The sequence below is a fragment of the Cornus florida genome, unplaced genomic scaffold (assembly GCF_030987335.1).
Source record: "Cornus florida cultivar Cherokee Brave unplaced genomic scaffold, ASM3098733v1 CherokeeBrave_3.0.0_Hap2_Chr06, whole genome shotgun sequence".
Classification (NCBI taxonomy): Eukaryota; Viridiplantae; Streptophyta; class Magnoliopsida; order Cornales; family Cornaceae; genus Cornus; species Cornus florida.
This window is the reverse complement of record NW_026775576.1, coordinates 12,076,665-12,099,549: the sequence shown is the minus strand read 5'-3', so window position 1 is coordinate 12,099,549 and position 22,885 is coordinate 12,076,665. Positions and strand designations below refer to the sequence as shown.

General features: G+C 39.1%; 1 protein-coding gene across 1 annotated transcript in view; it reads right to left on the bottom strand.

Annotated features, from left to right (window-relative positions):
* The window catches only part of LOC132311108 (uncharacterized), a 57,972-nt gene that overhangs the window by 18,936 nt on the left and 16,151 nt on the right, over positions 1-22,885 (bottom strand). Inside the window, exons 4-13 of the mRNA XM_059808840.1 lie at positions 22,829-22,871; positions 22,435-22,647; positions 22,150-22,302; positions 21,106-21,177; positions 20,678-20,722; positions 20,447-20,526; positions 20,132-20,196; positions 19,981-20,047; positions 19,761-19,874; positions 9,446-9,519 (exon numbers count right to left, since the gene is read on the bottom strand). Coding sequence (XP_059664823.1) covers positions 9,446-9,519; positions 19,761-19,874; positions 19,981-20,047; positions 20,132-20,196; positions 20,447-20,526; positions 20,678-20,722; positions 21,106-21,177; positions 22,150-22,302; positions 22,435-22,647; positions 22,829-22,871 — 926 coding nt within the window. The remainder of the gene's footprint in view (positions 1-9,445; positions 9,520-19,760; positions 19,875-19,980; positions 20,048-20,131; positions 20,197-20,446; positions 20,527-20,677; positions 20,723-21,105; positions 21,178-22,149; positions 22,303-22,434; positions 22,648-22,828; positions 22,872-22,885) is intronic.

Sequence of the window (22,885 nt, the reverse complement as noted above, 5' to 3'; positions counted from 1 at the left end):
ATCTTGGTATTACTCTAGCTTAAGCACGCTTAACTCCGAAATTCTAGTAGGTTCACGGCCATCACAGCTTTAAAACGCGTTGTATCATAGAAGGGTGTTGAATGGACATATAGCACTTGCCCCCATCCATACCTAGGCGATATGAGGTTGTGCACCTGTAGCTCACCCAGTTTTGTAGCCTACTAGTGCCACCTGCACACGCTCACACACACCCGCCCACAACGTCACCATAATCACCCCCCCCCCCCTCCTTTGTGGCAAATTTTGTGGGCGGGTGCGAGGCACTGGATACTACACTGGGCAAGCTATGGGTGCACAATCCCACATTGCCTCGGTAAGAGAAAGGTGAAGTGATTATATGTAGTGGTGTTATCTCCAATTGGTATGAGGTCTTTTGGGGTAAAGCCCAAGAGCAAAACTGTGCGGGCTCAGGCCCAAAGCGGATAATATCATACCATGTGGTGGAGTGAGTCGTTACACGTGGTATCGGAGCCCTAGGTTTGAATAGCGAGGACACAAGGACGTTGAGCCCCAAAGGCGAGGTGATTGTGGCGACCTTGTGGGCGGCTGTGTGGGAGCGTGTGCAGATAGCACCAGTAAGCTACAACACTAGCCGAGTTACAGCTGCACAATCGCACATCGCCTGGGTGTGGATGGGGCAAGTGCTATATATAGATTCAACACCCTTCTATGACACAACACATTTTAAAGTCGTGATGGCCATGAACCTATCAGAACTCCGGAGTTAAGCGTGCTTAACCTGGTGTAGTACTCATAGGTGACCCCTTGGGAAGTCTCTGGTCCGAGGGAGCCAAAAGTGGAGAATATTGTGTTTAGCTAGGGTAAGGGTTGTTACAAGACTTCACCTGGTAAAGGGATATTATTTGGCCGTAATGGCCACTTGCGTGTTGAAGCCTATACTGATGTTGATTGGGCAAGGTCTGTGACAGATCGACAATCTGCTTCAGAATATTGCACATTTGTTGGAGGTAATCTTATTTCATGGTGAAGTAAGAAACAATATGTTGTAGCTAGATCTAATGCAGAGGCTGAGTTCAAATCCATGGCACACAAAGTTTGTGATTTGTTATGGCTACAAACGATGTTGGGTGAGTTGGGTTGTTGTTAGCATATATGATATCCACGATTTATGGAATGACTTTCCATAATAGCATAGATTTGACTATGCATATGTTAGCATATATGATAGCCACGATTTATGGAATAACTTACCATATTAGCAGAGATTTGATTATGTTATAGAATATGTAATAGAATATGCTCTAGAATATGTTGTGAGTTAATTTAGATTTGATTTAGTTTCCTTTCTTGTAATATAAGCATGTGCTCTTTTTATCTATAAATACTAGAGCTGTGAATGAGTGATTCATCTCATTCAAGCCTTTACACAATTCTCTCCTTTTTTCTTCTTTTTATTTCTACTTGGTATCAGAGCCAACACCTTTCCACACCTTTCAATAGCCTTGCTAATTGTGCAACCACCACCTTAGGATGTTTGTGACATCGTGTGACGTAGCCTACACATGTTTTTCTGTGTTGCTGTTTTGTGATCGAAAACAATTTTTTATTGTCATGTGACAGATTATGGCAGATTCAGGGTCCTCGATTGTTGATTCCCTTAGCTCAAGTTCTGTACATGGTGGTGCCATTTTTCCCACCAACTCATCAGAAAATCCAGGACTTCAAATCACCATAGTGAAGTTGGATGGTTCCAACTATTTGATTTCGGCACAGTCTGCCAAGATGTTCATTGGTGGCAAAAGCAAGATTGGCTTATATTACTAGTTCTGAGAAAGAGCCAGCTGAGTCAGAGAACGCTATGATTATGTCTTGGCTAGTCAATTTGATGCAACCAAACATACCTGTTGGCTATATGTTTATGAAGACTACTACGCAGATTTGGGATACAGTTCAACGCACTTATTCTCAAAGGCAGAATAATGCACGGATTTTCTAACTAGGGCGAGATATCACCAAGATTTCTCAGGATGACTTGATAGTTTCAGGTTACATCGCCAAGCTTCGTGCTATTTGGGAGGAGATGTCATATTATAATTCCTTCCACTCTTGGAAGGATCCAGATGATATAGTTTTATATGCAAGGAATATGGAGAAGAATCGAGTATTTCAATTCTTGCCAGGTTGAACGACGAGTTTGACTATGCTCGTGTTCATTTATTGGGCTTATCTCCATTCCTTACTCTTGAGGATGTATACTCCTATGTGTTGTCAGATGAGAGCCATCGAACTCATCCATTAGGTGTTGCTTCTGTTGATTGTTCTGCTATGGCAGTTCGGGTTCCCAACCTTTCAGAAAGTGCACCATCCCAATCAGTTCAGAGCTCTACCACCGGTCCTCCTCTGGGACGACAATGCGGACAGTCTGACCATTGCGGAAAAATTGGTCACATCAAATCTCGTTGTTATGCTCTACATGGACGCCCACCGCAACAGAAACAATAGCCTCGATCCTCTACACATTCTGTCACACAACCAGCCTCGTTGTCAACTCCTGACAAATATGCCTCTACATCTTCTGCCACAGTTACCATAACTCAAGCTGATTTAGACAAGTTCAAACAATTCTTCAACCAAATGCAGGCATCAACTCAGCCAACCTCCACTTATGCCCACTTAGGTACTATTACATTTGCACATAGCGTATCTACATCTTCAACACCATGGCTCATTGATTCTGGTGCTTCAGACAATATGACTGGTACGTCCTCATTCTTCCAATCTTATAGTATCTGCTCTGGCCATCGCAAGGTACACCTTACGGATGGCTCTCCATCTTGCATTGATGAGAAGGGTCACATATCAGTTACTCCTTCATTAACTTTGTCAGATACACTTCATGTTCCATAGTTGACTACAAATCTTATTTCTATTAGTAGCGTTACCAAACAATTAAATTGTAGCGTAACGTTCTTTCCATCTTATTGTATTTTTCAAGATCTGGTGTCAAATCGGACGATTGCCAGTGGTCACGAAGTGGACGGTCTATATCTGTTGGATGCTCCTTTGTCACCTCAAGCACATTCCACATCATTTTCTAATTTTGTTTCATCTAATAAAGCCCAGCTTATGCGTTGGCACATGCGTTTAGGACATAGATCTTTCAGTTATTTAAAACATTTATTTCCTTCCTTATTTTGTAACGTAGCAGTGTCAGATTTATCCTACGAGACATGTCATATGGCTAAACATGTTCGTTCCAATTACCCTGCTAGTAGTAATAAATCTGCTTTAACACCTTTTGATCTTGTTCATTCAGATGTGTGGGGTCCTTACCCAGTTACTTCTAGTCTTGAATTTCGATATTTCGTGTTGTTCATTGATGATCATAGTCGTGTTACATGGGTTTATCTTATGAAAACCAAAAATGAGTTATACACCATTTTTAAAAATTTTATGATAATGGTTCAGACTCAATATGGTCGTACCATTAAAAAATTCAGATCTGACCAGGAAGGTACAGCGGTTATGTACAGAATTTGGAATTAAGCATCAGATGGCTAATGTTAAAACTCCTCAACAGAATAGCCGTTCTGAGAGAAAGAATCGCCACATCCTTGACTTAGCCAGAGCAATTTGCATTGGCATGAATGTTCCCCAGTCATTTTGGGGAAATGCAGTTCTTACAGCTGTTTACATCATTAATAGAACTCTTTCTAGGGTTCTTAACTTTGCAGCCCCACTCTAAATCTTACATCCCAATTCATCTGTTTTTTTGATTCCTCCGCGAGTCTTCAGGTGTGTGTGCTTTGTTCAACAGTTGGGGCAGACTCTTACAAAGCTTGACCCTAAAGCTTTGAAGTGTGTGTTTTTGGGCTATTCTCACTCTCAAAAAGGTTATATGTGTCACCATCCTCCCAGTCGTCGACGGTTTATATCCATGGATGTTTCTTTCTTTGAGCATACACCATACTATAGTGGTTCAGTTGGTTCTCAAAGTGAATAGTTCCCATTGAATATAATGGATGATCACCTTCTTCCGTCTTCAACTCCTCTACCGTCTTCAACTCCTCTACCGTTACTTGTTTCGTCTTCTATAATTCCTCCTCATGATACCCCTTTAGCAGGGGGAATTGTTCCTTTTGCACAAGTTTATAGTCGAAGACAATAGGTACAAGCTTCTACTCCCACGATCGACTGCCTTGTTCCTTTGGCATCAGCTTTGCTCTTCGAAAGGGTAAACGTTCTTGTACATACCCTATTTCTAATTTTGTTTCTGATTATGCTCTCTCACCCTCCTATCGGAGTTTTCTTATTTCTGTTGCCTCGGTTCCTCTTCCTTCATTTGTTGTAGATGCACTAGCACAACCTCAATGGCATGATGCTATGACAAAACTACAAGCACTTGAGAAAAATCAGACTTGGGACATGGTTCTGCTTCCTATTGGACGAAAGGTTGTGGGTTGTCGTTGGGTGTTTATAGTTAAGCATAATCCAGATGAGTCAGTTGCTCATTACAAGGCCCAGTTAGTTGCCAAAGGGTTATGCTCAAACTTATGGCATAGATTATCAGGAGACTTTTACCCCTGTTGCCAAGATGAATACCATCCATGTATTATTTTCTGTTGCCGCAATTTGATCTTGGCCTCTATATCAGTTAGATGTCAAGAATGTCTTTCTCAATAGTGATTTGCAGGAGGAGGTGTACATGGTTCCTCCTCCGGGCTTTCGTTCTCCTGCTCATTCTGGTATGGTACGTCGTCTTCGTCGTTCTCTGTATGACCTCAAGCAGTCTCTTCGAGCTTGGTCTGATCGCTTTGGCACTGCCATGCTCAAGTTTGGTTTCCATCAAAGTGCAGCTGATCATACCTTATTTTTACGCCATGCAGGCGGTAAGACAGTTGTTCTCATTGTGTATGTCGATGATATTGTTCTTCCCGGCGATGATACTACCGGAATTGCCGAGGTTAAGAGCTATCTTGGCCGTCAGTTTAAGAATAAGGATCTTGGCCCCTTATGGTACTTTCTGGGCATTGAGGTGGCTCACTCCAAGGCTAGTATTTTCATCTCTCAACGCAAGTATGTTCTTGGCTTGCTTTCTGTTTCTGGTCAGCTTAGCGCTCGTCCTACTGATACTCCGATTGAGCAGAATCATCGGTTGGCTGATTCTGAGGTGGAGTTGTTGTCAAATGTTGGTCTATATCAGCAACTTGTGGTGAAGCTCATCTATTTATCCATGACTCGACCTAACATTGCTTATGCCGTGAGTGTCGTGAGTCAATTCATGCACTCTCCTCGTACCCCTCACCTTGATGCAGCTATTCGGATCCTTCGCTATTTAAAAGGGTGTCCGGGCCGTGGTATTTTGTTTGCCAATCATCGTCACATATGTGTTGAGACTTGGACAGATACTGATTATGCTGGATCAATTTCAGATAGGAGGTCAACTTCGGGTTATTGTACCACTGTTGGTGGTAACTTGGTTACTTGGCATAGTAAGAAGCAGGATGTTGTCTCTCGATCTAGTGCAGAGGCAGAGTATAGGGCTATGGCACTTGGGGTATGTGAGTTGCTATGGCTGAAAACCTTGATGACAGACTTGGGCCTTCCAGTGTCACTTCCATTCTCACTCTACTGCGATAACAAGTCTGCTATTAGCATAACAGCAAATCCCGTTCAGCATCACAGGACTAAGCATATAGAGGTGGACCGTCACTTCATTCGAGAGAAGATCATCTCTGGTCAAATTTGCACTCCATTTGTCACAAGCTCTCAACAGCTTGCAGACATTCTTACAAAGGGCGTAAGCAAGATTGTATTTGAGAATCTCAAATGCTTTTACCGTTTTGATGACCCATTAAATAAATTTTCTAATCAAAAGTTTTGTACAATGACCATTACATTATACCTTTTTTTAATAAAAATGCAATATCTTACTTATATCTTAAATTTAATAATTAACTTTTTTCACATGGATCACTTCCATAATTGTCAAGTTTTTGAATGTTTGGAGACAAGAGACAGTTTCTTGAAATTTTATTTGAATGTGATTTGACCAGTCAGTTAATCCTAATTAGGTGGATGGATAAAGCTCAAAAAATAAAAATAAAAATAAAAATAACAATAAACCAGAAGGGTATTATGGTCTATTATGTTTTGTGATTGACAAATTAATCAAGGGCATTATAGTAAATGGGTATCATACCAATGATTGAGAACAAAACCTTGAGAGAAACTGTTGGAGAACGTGCACAGGGTGGTTGTTCGCGGATGTGGCATGACCAAGCAACTTGGTTAGGTCCCCACTATCGACGTGTGCAACAGAGAGGCGTGAGCTGTCACGACGTGCGTGGTAGGCGACAATGGCCCTCCCCAGGAAATCGTACGGCCCATTTTTTATGGTAGGAAACATCAGGGCCGTCCATTTGGGGCCCCAATCAATTTTCCACGTTTAAGAGTGGACTGAGATTAATCAGGATTTTGTGGGTGATACGTTGTATTCAATGCTGGCTTTGTTTGAAAGTAACCAAAATGGTGCCCTCTTATTTGGGTTCCGACTCCATGCATGGCATGTGCATTTCCATTCATGTACTACATAGCTAGAGCATGGCCACATGGCAGTGAGATATTGGGTAAATACGTTCAGGCCCCATGACTAATCATACATTGTGATTTCTTATGAACATGAAAAAAGAATATTGGTGGTACAGGTAAAAAGTTATCAAAAGATATTAAAAAATTATCAGTATTTTGTTTTGGACTACTTAAGACATTTGGTTTTAATTAAGCTCAAAACACTCTTCAATAATAATAATAATAATAATTATTATTATTATTATTATTATTTTTTGACACCACTCTTCAATTATTAAGTAGTTGTAATACATAATTCTAACCATCAAATCCACGTATCAAGTTTTGGCGTTTAAAAAGGCGAGGGGGCAAGGCACGTGGCACATAAACATAAAACATTAACTGAAATATGAGTACTGCTAAATTTTTTAATTATTATTATTTTTTTTTACAAGGCAAGAAGGGTTAGAAGTTAGATTAGTAAGTGCAAAGAGTCGAAACCTGGCACTCCCAAAATTCACCGAAGACACTAACCACTAAGCTATCGAGGCATCTGCAGTAATGCTAAATAGAAGAATAGTGATACTTATATCCATAATGTCTTAAAAGTGAAGTACTATAATTTAATGATTATAAGTGGTTAGCATTGCCCACAATCCAGTTCAACATGATCGGACAAAGCACATTGAAGTCGATCAACACTTCATTAAGGAAAAGCTTTGTCTTGGGTTGATTTGTACTCCATACATCAACACACATGATCAAGTTGCTGATGTTTTGACTAAGGGTGTGAGCAAGACTTGCTTGCAAAATATGTTAGTCAAGCTGGGTATGATAGATATCTTTGCACCAGCTTGAAGGGGAGTGTTGTCAGGGACTTATTTGTTATTACTTATATAATATTGGGGCCTATGTGTAATTTCTGAAACTTATTAGTATAAATAGAATGTGATGGAACGACGAAAGTATTCTTTCATTCTCTCTCTTTCCTGATCTCTCTCTCTCTTTTTCTCTCATCCTCTTTCTTCTCTTTTTCTTCTTCTTCTTCTTATACTTTACTCTTGATTTGATTATATCTTAAAGTCAACAGGGTTTGCATCTTACTTCTGTTTGTCATTGTTTGGATATAGCTGATAGTAATGAGCACAAGGCCATTTGGGAGAAGCTGTTCCAACTGACTGGTACTCCTTTGCCTCAGGTTACTAGTCTGCATCAGTTGATCTCTTGGTCATGTAGCAGCCACTCAGAATAAGTCAATTTCATCTTCCATTGTCTCTGTCATCCTTGCTACTACTCTCAGGAAGATTTGGAAAGAAAGAAATTCTACATTCCACTTGGATCACAAGGATACTCCAGAGGGGGCAACCCTCTCATCATTTGGGAAGTTATGACAGTTCTGAAGCTTTCAGCAGAAGACTTTGTTATTTTATTCTCTTGAGCTATCATGTTTTTAGTCTTTTTGTTTTTGTTGCTTATTGCTTTGTAATGGAAATGGCCCTTCTCCATTTCCTTTTCTTATTTTTAAGGGGTATGCCCCCCTTCTTGTCTCTTGTACTAATGTTCTTCCTTTAATACACATCTCATCCAGAAAATTTAAAAAAAAAAAAAAGCGGTGCGGATTTGTGCAACAAGTTTCAAAATGACATTTTTGCTAAAACATCACCTCGAATCCAAGGTTCGAGTATTGCCCAATTTTTTTTTAATTATCAAAAAAAAGTTTTAAAATGACATTACTGCACAATTATTGTAAAAAGTCTGATGACACACATTTAATAAAAGGTAAACAAACCTTACTTTGCACACAAAGAAGAAAATTCATTTTCAGAAAGAAAGAAGTAACTTGTAGTCTGAAGTTGAGAGAATGGTAATAATTTTGATGACTGCTACCATTTAGTCGAAGAAATGTCAGATTTTGGGAAGACATATGGTGTGGGCATTTGGTTTTGGCCCGTAGGTTCCTGCTTATGTATCGAATTGCTGTGAATAGAGATGCTTTAGTTGCTGATTTTTATCGTCTTGATAATGGTAGGGTGATTTGGGATTTACGGTTTCGTAGACAGTTCCATGATTGGGAACTAGTGGAGGTTGCAGATCTTTTGGCTTTCATTTATAGTCAGATGGTGGTCAGGGTGGGCATGGATGAGATGGTGTGGGTAGGTGCCTCGAGAGGGGTGTTCGAGGTCAAGTCTTTCTATTTTAGTATGGTGGAGCTTCTTGGCCTTGTTTTTCCTTGGAAATCTGTTTGGAGGCCGAAGCACCACTGAAGGAAGCTTTTTTCTCGTGGACAGCTGCTTTGGGAAGCATCCTCACTATTGATAATCTTAGAAGAAGAAGTCAAGTTGTGGTAAACAGGTGCTACATGTGTAAGAAAACCGGGGAATCTGTCAACCATCTTCTTATTCATTGCTCGGTGGCAAGGGATGTTTGGAGCATGTTTTTGGTTGCTTTAGGTATTCCATGGGTGTTCTCAGATTCTACGGTTGACTTGCTTGAGACTTGGAGATCGTGTACAGTGGAGAGCCGAGTCAGAAATGCTTGGAGGGCCACTCCCTTGTGTATATGGTGGGGTTTGTGGCGAGAGAGAAATAGGAGATACTTTGACGGTGTGGAGTCTCCTATTTGAGCCATTAAGTATAGTATTCTTTCTTCTTTGTTCTTTTGGGTGGATGGGCGGGATTGTATATCAGTGGATTGTCTTTTGGATTTTGTTGATAGCTTGAAACTTCAGTGTCGTCTTGGATGGCAGTTGTTTGATATGGGAGCGCTGCCCGTTTCAGCGTATTTATAAAATCTTTTCATTATCTATCAAAAAAAAAAAAAAGTTTATGCATCAATTCAAAAAATTAGATTTAAAAAAAAAAAAAGAAGACTGAAGTTATACTATAACTCCTACCTACTTGGCTTGGATCGCTGTAGACTTCAACGAAGTCACCACCACACATAGAAAAGCCTTCAGTAATCCCTGCACTGTTTTCCAAGGCAAGCCAGTGATAAAGTGAGCACTCGAACAGTACAGATATGGATAGTGGTCGCAAAAGCATGGAACAAATACAATAACATGGTCCACAAAAATTTCCAAAAAAAATGGGCTACTTGCCCAGCTGATTACCTCTCAAATTCTAAAATTACAAATATAATCTTCCATTTAATGCCATTGTAAGGGAAACCAGAATTTTGGCATCAAATGGAACTCATTTACAATAACTGGTAGAGAAAATGTAAAGGAAATTGAAGACATTGAACCAATGTTGCCATCCTGCTTTACAAAAACTGAGATCTAAATTATTTACACAGCTATCAAGTTGTATAAAACCAACTCTTCAAGATTGCCGACTTATTTATTAAGCCATTGGGGGCTCCAAAAATTATGAAACCACACTAGATACACCACCACCCGAAAAAAGAAAAAACAGAATATTGAATATGTAAATCAACTAGTTAGGACTTGGTGTCCTCTTCTTAGAAAAATGTCATGTCAACAATCAAAATCATCGAGTTGTAATTTTGTTAAATTTACATGGACTCATCAAAAATTGGTGAAGTAGCTGGTATTTAAATATGTGTATGACCAACGGGCCAGTGGCTTAGCGGTATCAGTCTCTTACTTCCCAAAGGGAGGTCAATAATTCAAGTCTCAATAGAGACATGTGTGCAAGTATCAACTAGGGGAAAAAAAAAAAAAACACCAAAGGGCCAGTGGCCTAGCGGTTTCAGCCTCTTACTTCCCAAAGGGAGGTCAGGGGTTCAAGTCTCAGAAGAGACGTGTGTGTGAGTACCAACTAGGAAAAATATATATATACATATATATATATGTGTGTGTGTGTGTGTGTGTGTGTGAGTGTGTGTGTGTGCGTATGGAGTATATGCCTGACATGTATCTAACAAGCAGATCAATTAAGAAATATTTATCTATAATTATGCACGATATTCTATGTTTCTTTTGCTTCAAAACAAATGTAAACATTTTTTTACTTTACAAAATTAATGAATTAAGTTGATAAGTAAAGAAAAATATTAAAACAATATTGTGTCCCCGTTTCCTTAGTTTTGGGCATTTGGTAAATCCAATGCTTCAACACATACTAGCACCCTAACACATACCCAAGTCTATATAACGACATAAAGTAGATTTTATTTAGTTTTGAACTTTGTTTATGCACCGGTACATTCCTTGTAAAAGAGTTATGCACCAATACATGCTTTAGTAGTGACAAGAAGTTGGAGTTTTTAACTTAAAAAAGGATTCGATGTTAGACTTGGAAAAGGGTTTCTAAATTATTTAAAGTCTCTTAGGGAAAAAGAGATGTATTGAGCACACAAACCTATTTGAGCAATTGAGAATTAAGATTGAACGTCTTTGTTCACTGATCATCTTCCTTAGTGCCAAGATTGAAAATTCTAATGAACAACGCCAGTAGTTCGGTTCATAGTTACTTCATGCTCATGTATGAGACCTTGGGCGATGATCACTATATAAAGAAGGCAAACCACAAAGAGTTATTGTGTTGACTATAAGTGGCGGCTAGAATTACAGAACGAGTGTTTGAGGATTAATTGAAGTTATACATGGTGATGTATAGAAATAGTGGGAATGCCATGGGTCGAAGGTAAATCAACTTTCACGGGATTCTACGAGCAAAGTATGCCTTGAATGGTATTGAGCTCATAATTGAGTCCCATGGCTTTTCCCGGTTTGGATTCTCTACATGAAATTTCTGGTGTCTTCTTTACTGCTTTTAATTTATTGTTGGTTGATTATATGAATGCTTGGTTCAATGCATAGATTAGTTAAAGTTAATTTATAATAAAAGTAGGAAGAAACTTATTCAACCGATAAGCTTTACTTTCAGTCAGTAGCAGAGTAGGTTACTTATCTCATGACTTTGATTGTTAATATTTTATTGGACTAATTGCACAAAACACCCCTTTGGTATGCACTATGGCGTACTACATGGGTGTTTTGTGTAATTAATCCAATAAAATCTTTGATTGTTCGAGTCTTTGATAAATTCAAATTACTGGAAAAACAAGATATAGTTGATTTATCTATACGCGCGCACACACAAAACAAGGTCGTTTGCAAAGGCAGATAGACTACGTTGGCTGTACGCTGGAGGTGAGTCCATTGTCCTACCAGTGCCAGAGACGAGAGAGTTATGCTTCAAAGTAAAGGAAAGGTTTTTTGGTAGAGGCATGATGCTCTTCAGACTTGTCTTGTAAGGAAGTTTGACAAACCAGTAGGGCCAACGGAAAGAACAGCTGAGTGGGCTTCTCAAGCATGGAAAGTGGCCAGCAGCGTGGGGATGTTGATGTTGCCGGATACTTTGTTACTCTTTCAATTGTCGTTGCATGCCAAGGCAATTAGAGTCCTTCTGGAAGGGAAGAGGTCGTGGGGTGATGCAACCCTAAGATTGGATGTTTGGTGTTTTAGGGTTCGTTGTTCAGGCATATTGAAGGGGAGAAGAGAGCAGCGGATGCTATTGTATTGGTTACCACTCCAAGTGTGGTGTGATTCCCAGTTTCAAGCTATTAGAGACACGTGGGGGGTTTAAAATGGTAGAGGCTGACGCTACATGACATGCTTCGAATGTCACAATCACTATTAGTGAAGGCGACCACATTCCAGACTTTGTATTGCAACACTTCCCTCCACTTGATTATTGTTGTATAACGGTTGGTGTAGGTGTTCACTTAGCAAAGAGAGACAAGCATGTGAAGCTTTGTAAAGGTTTCCTCTCCACCCGTGAAGGATAGTGCTATTGTGGATTGGAATCTTCGAGAGGTGTTCTCGAGTCATGGGCGCAGATGGGGTGCCAAACCACATTATGACTCGGTGTTCCTTGTGTTTGCATCTCACTACCCGTATCTCTCTTTTATCTTCAGCTTGTTTATTATTTGTTTGCTTATGTTGAAATTTCATTTTAATCAAGTTAGTCGAAAATTTTCCTATCAATTTGCCAAAAGACCCAATTCACCTCCCCCCAACCAAAAAACCCCTCTTGGGCCATTGTTTGGACAACAGGGGTGTTTGGGAAATGGGAAGTCTTCCTGCCTCCAAATTTTTTGTTAATTATTGAATTTGTTCAGTCATTCTACTATTTATTAAGCTTGTGGACAGTTGAAGATCAAGTGAAATATGTTGACAGATTGTGTTTATCACTTCTTGGAAGACTGGTGCATTTACTACAGTGCCACTTGGTTTGGGGGCTTGACAGTGCCCCATTAAGAGGTCGACAAGGTTCTAACTTTTTCTTTGGGAAATAATCTAGTATTATTCCAAATAAGAAAATCAACTACACATGCTTCAAGAGATCATATTTATGGGGAAATTATTAGATCGAAAACAAGAAAACAAAGTAAAATGGAAGCTTGCTAAATGCTTTGGGGAAAGAAAAGGAAAAGGGCAGTGGTTCTTCAAATTTTGCTTGGGGTGGAGCAGTGTGCCTTTGTTAAGGGCAGAAAAATACAAGAGGCATTAATTATGGCACATGAACTGGATAGAAACTTTAACAGTCCCAGGCATCCTTCTGTGGCCATGAAGGTGGACATAAAGAAGGCACATGGGGAGTTTTTATTCAAGGCTCTTAATGGTTATGGTTTTAGTGAGAGGTGGATTTCTTGGCTCTCAACTATTTTTCATTCTACAAGAAACTCTATTTTAATTAATGGTACAGCTGCTGGCTTCATACAACCTGGTAGGGGCCTTAGACAGGGCTGCCCCCTATCACCACTACTATTCACACTGTAACTGAACATTTGTCAAAAAATTTAGATGATGCAGTTCAAAGGAAAGATCTTACAGTCCTCCGCTCTGCAAACAAAATTCAGTCCTCCTTGTGCCACATATTTTTTGCAGATGATCTCTTGGTGGCTTGTAAAGCTTCAATTCATAGTGCTAGAACACTGTTTACTATTTTAGAAAGTTTGAGGAGCTCACAGGTCTTCAAGTAAGTCACCAGAAGAGCAGTATTTTGTTTTCTAGAGCAGTCTGAAGGGAAAATGCTATAGTGGAGCTTCTGCACTGTAATGAGGATACTTTTCCTATTATATACTTGGGGCTCCCTTTGTGTCCCAGTGGGCTTAAAAGATCTCATTGCAAGGATCTGATTGACAAGATCTCCAATAAGATTTTCTGCAGGAATGCAAAGCTTCTCTCAGTGGCAGGCAAGTTGTAATTACTTAAGGCTGTGGTAACTCCTATTTTTCTGTACTGCTGTAGTATATATAACATCCCTGTTGCTGTCACTAATCAGATTCAGAAGTTGTGTAGGGACTTCTTATGGGGCAGTAAGGATCATGATAGGAAAATGCATTTACTAGTTGGGATATGACCACAAGAACCAAAAAGGAAGGTGGGTTGGGACTTAGAAAATTAATGGATATCCAAGTGGCTTCCAAATGTGTTCTTGCCTGGGAGTACTTAGCTGGTAAAGACAGACTATAGGCGTCTTGGTTTAAACATAGATATGCCCCTCATGCTAATTACTGGAATGTGATTCCTAGAGATTCCTATTCTGTTATTTGGAAATCTTTGGTGGCAAGACATCATGTTGTTGAATGTAGGTTTTCAAATTGGACATGGACAGTCGGTTCTTCTTTTTCATGATCCTTGGTGCGGAGGCCAAACAATTGCCCAGAAATTTGGTCTTAGGATGGTTAGGAGGTTGCATTTCTCCAAAAATTCAACTTTGAACCATTTGGTGCTAAATAGAGAATGGAATTTACAGTTGTTGCAGGATGAGGCTGTTCAACCTTTCAGGGATTATGTTAACTCTGTTACTATCCATACCAGTGAGGACAAGCTTTTGTGGGATGGAGGTAAATTTTCTTTCAAAAATGCTTGGAACTGCTGTAGGTCTGCTTGTGAGGAAGTTCAGTGGTATATCGATGGTCAACTACAGCTGTTTTTGTGATGTTGGATAGGTTACCCTCTATGTGTAATTTGCAGAGAAGAAATTGCAGCTGGCTCCTAGGTTCTCTTTATGTCAGAAGGATAGTGACATAGGGACCATCTTTTTGTTTCCTGTCCATTTGCTCAGGCTGTTAGCATATATGATATCCACGATTTACGGAATGAATTACCAAAATAGCAAAGATTTGACTATGCATATGTTAGCATATATGATAGCCAAGATTTATAGAATGACTTACCATATTAGCAAAGATTTGATTATGCCATAGAATATGCTTTAAAATATGTAGTGATTTGATTTAGATTGTTTCTTTTCTTGTAATATGAGCATGTGCTCTTTTTATCTATAAATACTAGAGCTGTGAATGAGTGATTTATCTCATTCAAGCCTTTACACAATTCTCTCCTTTTTTCTTCTTTTTATATTTCTACTTGATATCAGAGCCAACACCTTTCAGAAGCCTTGCTACTTGTGCGACAGCCACCTTAGGCTGTTTGTGACATCGTGTGACGTTGCCTACACATGTTTTTCTGTGTTGCTGTTTTGTGATCAGGTATTTTTAAGTTTTACAATTTCTTTTTTAGTCTTCTAGGGTTGGGTAAATTGGGATAGTTGGTCTCCAACACCTAGAAGGGCTTGGGTAAAAATAAAAAATAAAAACTAGTCTACAAAGAGGTTCCGGATATTAAGGAGGAGGTTGTTTGGCTATATGTTAGCGGGCAGCGCTCCTTAAAAAGAGAATGTATTTGGATTTTTCGAAAATGGTCTGAGGAGACATTGTTATTGTTTATGGTCTGAGGAGACCCTTTGATTTATTAATAGAATTTGTATTGTTTATGGAGTTTTTGATTGTCGTGTGACAGATTATGGCAGATTCAGGGTCCTCGACTGTTAATTTTCTTGGCTCAAGTTTTGTGGGTGGTGGTGTCATTTTTCCCACCAACTCATCAGAAAATCCAGGACTTCAAATCACCACAGTGAAGTTGGATGGTTACAACTATTTGATTTGGGCACAGTTTGCCAAGATGTTCATTGGTGGCAAAGGAAAGATTACCTTTATTACTGGTTCTGAGAAAGAGCCAGCTAAGTCAGAGAAGGCATATCCACAGTGGTTTGCAAATAACGCTATGGAGATGTCTTGGCTAGTCAATTCGATGCAGCCAAACAAAGCTATTGGCTATATGTTATGAAAACTACTAAGCAGATTTGGGATTCAGTTCAACACACTTATTCAGTTCAGCCAACCTCCACTTATGGCCACTCAGGTACTATTGTGTACGCATATAGAGTATCTACATCTTCGACACCATGGATCATTGATTCTGGTGCTTCAAACAATATGACTGGCATGTCCTCATTCTTCCAATCTTGTAGTATCTGCTCTGGCCATCACAAGGTACGCCTTGCGGATGGCTCTCCATCTTCCATTGCTGGGAAGGTTCACATATCAGTTACTCCTTCATTAACTTTGTCAAATACACTTCATGCTCCACAGTTGACTACAAATCTTATTTTTGTTCGTAGCGTTACCAAATAATTAAATTGTAGTGTAACGTTCTTTCCCTCTCATTGTATTTTTCAGGATCTGGTGTCGAAACGGACGATTGGCAGTAGGCGTGAAGTGGACGGTCTATATCTGTTGGATGCTCCTTCGTCACCCCAAGCACATTCAGCTTCATTTTCTAATTTTGTTTCATCTAATAAAGCCCAGCTTATGCATTGGCACATGCGTTTAGGACATATTTCTTTCGGTTATTTAAAACATTTATTTCCTTTCTTATTTTGTAATGTGGCAGTGTCAGATTTATCCTCTGAGACATGTCATATGGCTAAACATATTCGTTCCAATTACCCTGCTAGTAGTAATAAATTTGCTTTAACACTTTTGATCTTGTTCATTCAGATGTGTGGGGTCCTTGCCCAGTTACTTCTAGTCTTGTATTTCGATATTTCGTTTTGTTCATTGATAATCATAGTCGTGTTACATGGGTTTATCTTATGAAAACCAAAAATATGGTATACACCATTTTTAAAATTTTATGACAATGGTTCAGACTCGATATGGTCATACCATTAAAAAATTCAGATTTGACTAGGGTACGGAGTATGGGGAGGTACAGTGGTTATGTACAGAATTTGGGATTGAACATTAGATGGCTAATGTTAAAACTCCTCAACAGAATGGCCGTTCTGCGAGAAAGAATCGCCACATCCTTGACTTAGCCAGAGCAATCTGCATTGGCATGAATGTTCCTTAGTCATTTTGGGGAGATACAGTTCTTACAACTGTTTACATCATTAATAGGACTCCTTCTAAGGTTCTTAACTTTGCAATCCCACTCTCAATCTTACATCCCAATTCATCTCTTTTTTTAATTCCTCCGCGAGTGCTTTGTTCAACAGTTGGGGCAAATTCGTACAAAGCTTGACCCTAAGGCTTTGAAGTGTGTGTTTTTGGTAATTCTCACTCTCAAAAAGTTTATAGGTGTTACAATCCTCCCAGTCGTCAATGGTTTATATCCATGGATGTTTCTTTCTTTGAGCATACACTTTACTATAGTCGTTCAGTTGGTTCTCAAAGTGAATGATTCCCATTGAATATAATGGATAATCACCTTCTTCCGTCTTCAACTCCTCTACCGTTACCTGTTTCGTCTTCTATAATTCCTCCTCGTGATACCCCTCCAGCACGGGGAATTGTTCCTTTTTCACAGGTTTATAGTCGGAGACAACAGGTACAAGCTTCTACTCCCACAATCGACTGCCCTGTTCCTTCCGCACCAGCTCCGCCTTCTCAAGCTATTATTTCGCTTGATGATTGCCCCATTGCTCTTCGAAAGGGTAAACGTTCTTGTACATACCCTATTTCTAATTTTGTTTCTGATTCAGCTCTCTCACCCTCCTATCAAAGTTTTCTTGTTTGTGTTGACTCGGTTCCTCTTGTTGCAGATGCCCTAGCACAACCTCAATGGCGTGATGCTATGACAAAAGAACTACAAGCACTTGAGAAAAATAGGACTTGGGACATGGTTCCGCTACCTATTGGACGAAAGGCTTTGGGTTGTCGTTGAATGTTTACAGTTAAGCATAATTCAGATGGGTCAATTGCTCGTTACAAGGCCCGGTTGGTTGCCAAGGGTTATGCTCAGACTTATGGCATAGATTATCAGGAGACTTTTGCCCTTGTTGCTAAGATGAATATCATCTGTGTATTATTTTCCGTTGCTGCAATTCGATCTTGGCCTCTATTTCAGTTAGATGTTAAGAATGCCTTTCTCAATGGTAATTTGCAGGAGAAGATGTACATGGTTCCTCCTCCGGGCTTTCATTCTCCTGCTCATTCTGGTATGTCGTCTTCGTCGTTCTCTGTATGGCCTCAAGCAGTCTCCTCGAGCTTGGTCTGATCGCTTTGGCACTGCCATGCTCAAGTTTGGTTTCCATCAAAGTGCAGCTAATTATACCTTATTTTTATGCCATTCAGGCGGTAAGACAGTTGCTCTAATTGTGTATGTCGACAACATTGTTCTTACCGACGATGATACTACCGGAATTGTTGAGGTTAAGAGCTATCTTGGCCGTCAGTTTGAGATGAAGGATCTTGGTCCCCTACGGTATTTCTTGGGCATTGAGGTGGCTCGCTCCAAGGCTGGCATTTTCATCTCTCAACGCAAGTATGTTCTTGACTTGCTTTCTGCTTTTGGTCAGCTTGGTGCTTGTCATACTCCAATTGAGCAGAATCATCGGTTAGCTGATTCTGAGGGGGAGTTGTTGTCAGATGTTGGTCAATATCAACGACTTGTAGGGAAGCTCATCTATTTATCCATGACTCGACCTTACATTGCTTATGCCATAAGTGTCGTGAGTCAATTCATGCACTCTCCTCGTACCCCTCTTCTTGATGCAGCTATTCAGATCCTTCGCTACTTTAAAGGGTGTCCAGGACGTGGTATTTTGTTTGCCAATCATGGTCACTTACGTGTTGAGGCTTGGACAGATGTTGATTATGCAGGATCAGTTTCAGATAGGTCAACTTCGGGTTATTATACCACTATTGGTGGTAACTTGGTTACTTAGCGCAGTAAGAAGCAGGATGTTGTCTCTCGATCTAGTGCAGAGGCAGAGTATAGGGCTATGGCTCTTGGGGTATGTGAGTTGTTATGGCTGAAAACCTTGATGACAGACTTGTGCCTTACAGTGTCGCTTTCATTCTCACTCTACTACGACAACAAGTCAGCCATTAGCATTGCAGCAGATCCCGTTCAACATGACAGGACTAAGCATATAGAGGTGGACCAAATGAAGCCGTCACTTCATTCAAGAGACGAACATCTCTGATCAAATTTGCACTCCATTTGTCACATCTCTCAGCAGCTTGCAGACATTCTTACAAAGGGCGTTAGTAAGATTGTCTTTGAGAATGCATTATCCAAGTTGGGCGTTTTAGATATCCATGCACCAACTTGAGGGGGAGTGTTAGCATATATGATATCCATAATTTATGGAATGACTTACCATAATAGCAGAGATTTGACTATGTACATGTTAGCATATATGATAGCCACGATTTATGGAATGACTTACTATATTAGCAAAGATTTGATTATGCTATAGAATATGCCATAGAATATGCTTTAGAATATGTGGTGATTTGATTTAGTTTCCTTTCTTGTAATATAAGCATGTGCTCTTTTTATCTATAACTACTAGAACTGTGAATGAGTAATTCATCTCATTCAAGCCTTTACACAATTCTCTCCTTTTTCTTCTTTTTATATTTCTACTGCCTTTTGGTCTTGGCTAGGTGAAGTGTTGGGATGGGATAAGGGACAGTTTGTGGAGGTGTCAACTGTATGGGACCTGTTTCTCTGGATGAATCAACTCTACTAGGACTCCAATGCTCTGAAGAGCTTATTTGTTGCTGCTTTGTGGAATCTTTGGAGAGAAAGGAATGCTAGGCTCCATGGAACTGCCCTGCTCTCCCATGAGACAGTAGCTAGACAGACTCTCCTTGAAGTCCTTGATGTTCAGAATGCCTCAATTTATGACATATTATTATAGCTTCTGGTTTCCGGTTTTTGTTTTGTACTGAAAATGGGCCTTCTCAATAGTTCCATGTTAAGCCCTCGGATGTTTCTCTTTAATTTTTACTTTCTTTCCTGAGGGCCCTCTGTGCATCTGTACTTCATTTCTTTATCTTAATACAACACCAATTATGAAAAAAGAGAAGGAAAAGGAAGAACATAAATTAAGGATCGGATAAACGTACAGAATAATATTAAACAGAAGAATAAATACCTAGCTGGATGAATATCTGGAATAGAAACAGAACGGAGCTGGTCACTGTCTGAGAGTGAATTGCAATTACTGTGAATCCAAGGATATATTGTCCACTCCCCAGCACTGTCAGACCTAATAAAATAATAAAAAATTCCAACATCAGAACGATCAATTTGTGATCTTCATAAGAAATTGGGAAATATAGAAAAATTGAAAGAGGCTGTCATGAAATTCTCACTGGTTTAGAATAAAACTCGAGCAGATCATCATATAGTATGAAAATTCATTTCCTTGGCTAATAAAACCTGAGATAAAAGAAAATATCCAGCAGTGGGTGAAGCATAAATTTTTATTTTTGAATGTGTAACAATTCAACGTCTAAAACATACCTAGACAAGAAATTTCCAAAGCCAGCCTCCCAAGTCCAGCACCAGGAACTAAACAGACAGGAGGGCTATTCAACAAAGATTATAATTTTAGCCATCTCTAGAACAACATATCATTTCCATACAATAATATTAGGGAATTAAAGAAAAAGTGTAAAAGAAAGACACGAATCCAATCATTATGCCGAGAACCATGCACTGTAAGCCTACAACCTAAGACAATTCTTCTGGAAATAATTTTTTTTAAGGAAAAAAAATATATATGTGTGTGTGTGTGTGTGTGTGAAAGAAAGAAAGGAGAAGAATCAAATAATGCACCTCTCTTTATGTCGGTCAGGAAATAGACTTTCAAGCTCTTCAAGTATAGGCCTGTAGCACTGGTCCCGTTCCCTCTGGCCCTGTATTAACATAAGCAGTAGAAGGAAAAGGTGCCCAAACAATCAATAGATACCAGGGGATAGTGAACCTCAAAGCCACATTTATCTTCAGTATTAAGTTTAAAAATAAAAAAACAAAAGAAGAAGAAGACAATAAAGAGTCAATGAGTACCTCAGCTGCCCAATCTCTTACAATGTTCCTTATAACACAACGAACCTGAGAAAATAACAGAAATAAACTCATTAAAACCTTGATGCACATAAGATGTTATCTATGATTTTTTTTTTCTAAAAATATAATTAACAGTTAAAATAACTTATAGTTTGACTTCTAGATATTTTGCCAATATACCACTATGTCCCCAAAATTCAAGTTTTCGAATTCAGAAAAAGGAAATATGCTAATGGATTATACTATATTAATGTGTGTGTATATTTTTATGTGTATAAATTGAGCTAAGCATACCATCTCTTATTTTAAGGGGTCTTTGACATCAAGTAGTTCAAACAGATCCCATATTGATCCTTCTTCTATTTATAGCAAATATAAAATACTAAACCATGTAGAGCCAGTTTTTAGCTATAAAAGAAGAGAGAAACCTTATCCACATCAACTAAAGGAACATTCAACTGCAATGACGGATCCAACCAATCAGGAGGTGATGAGGATACCTGAAAACAGAAAAAGCCGCCCGGGGGGGGGGGGTGGAATGAACAATAAATCAGAACAATTTATAATAATTGAAATAAAGTTAAACATAAACAGAATGATTTTATCCTTGACCAAAGCAAAAAACAGGAACCAGGAAATTGAGGATCATCTAAATGTTTTAACAAGTACAGCTTCTCCTAGTATTGGAATCATCTACCCTAATAAACATAATTAAACAAAACAGCAGCTATTTTCTGTCCCCAAAAAAAAATTAAAAAATAAAAATAGTCAATGGAGTCAGCATAGAACAAACAGAACTGCCTCAACACTCCATTTGGCAATAACAACTCTTTCAATGTCCAAGAGAGATATAGAGGAGGAGGAGGAGGAGGAGGAGGTGGTGGTGGTGGTGGTGGTGGTGGTGATATGTATGGAAGCTGGAATTTGTGATGCTTATCACACAAACTACTGTCGCATGTACATATAATACCAAATAGATAATGATGTGGTATATATACGTAAGATATCTCCACCTCAATCTGCTATGATGATGTCACACAGACCTCACTTATCGACCATTCAAATCAGTTATGGAAGATAGATGTCCAAGAACAAGTGGAGAATCAGATGACCACATCAGGTACATATGGATGCTTCAATTACTGGAAGTGAACTCTTCAGCATCCAGTTATGCAACGATAGCCAATTCCATCTCATTGTACAACTCTAGTGAAAATGCATGTCTGACATTTCTACGAGCAAGGTGATTTAAGATATCCATAAATAACAGGTTAAAGTGAACAAAATGACCTTACATTTCCATTGGAATCATTAAAAGAATAAGATATCGCCAGATTGTTAACAATCTTAACATCAAGCTGGTAATGGCCATTTCCATCTCATGGTACAACTCTAGTGTGAATGTATATCTGATGTTTATACCAGTAAGGTGATTTAAGCTATCCAGAAATAACAGGTTAAAATGACCTTACATTTCCATTGGAATCATTAACAGCATAAGATATCGACATATTGTTAACATCCTTGAAATCAATGCCAACAGCTTCATCGCTCTTTCTGTTACATTCTGAGACTGCAGAGCAGGTCCCAGCATCGGACTCATTTAAAAATTCAATTTTCGCCCCCTGTTTTTATCTACAGTAGTCAAATTTCTACATAAAAATATAATATTAAATTAACTGAATACTGCAATCTTAACACCTCTTATTTATCACAAAAATGAAAAAAAGAATAAAAATCACATAACTGCTATAGACCTCATTGAAAGGCACCCCTTTAAGTGGCCTGCACATTACATTGCTGTCATCCACACAACTAGCTTCATCAGATTTCGGAATTCCACCCATTGAGGCTGACACACAAGAGCGAGCATTATTTCCTCCAGAGAGGTGATGATTGTCTGGGACATTCTCCAGATATTCTTCACAAACATCAATGTCCTGGCTCATATCAAGCGGGGGTTCAAATGCCTGCCAAGCAATTAACATAAACTTACCAATAATTTTTGAACGAACAATATAGTTTTAAAATAAAACTCGTTTCAGACAACCCTTGCAGAGTACTTCCCATGGGTATATAAGAAAGAACTACACAGACAATAAAGTAGCTGAAGGGAAAGAAGACATGGAAAAGCAGAGCCGGAAAAATTACCCGAAGCATGTTAAATATGAAAAATGAATTTTTAGAAATACACCTGCAGCATAAAGA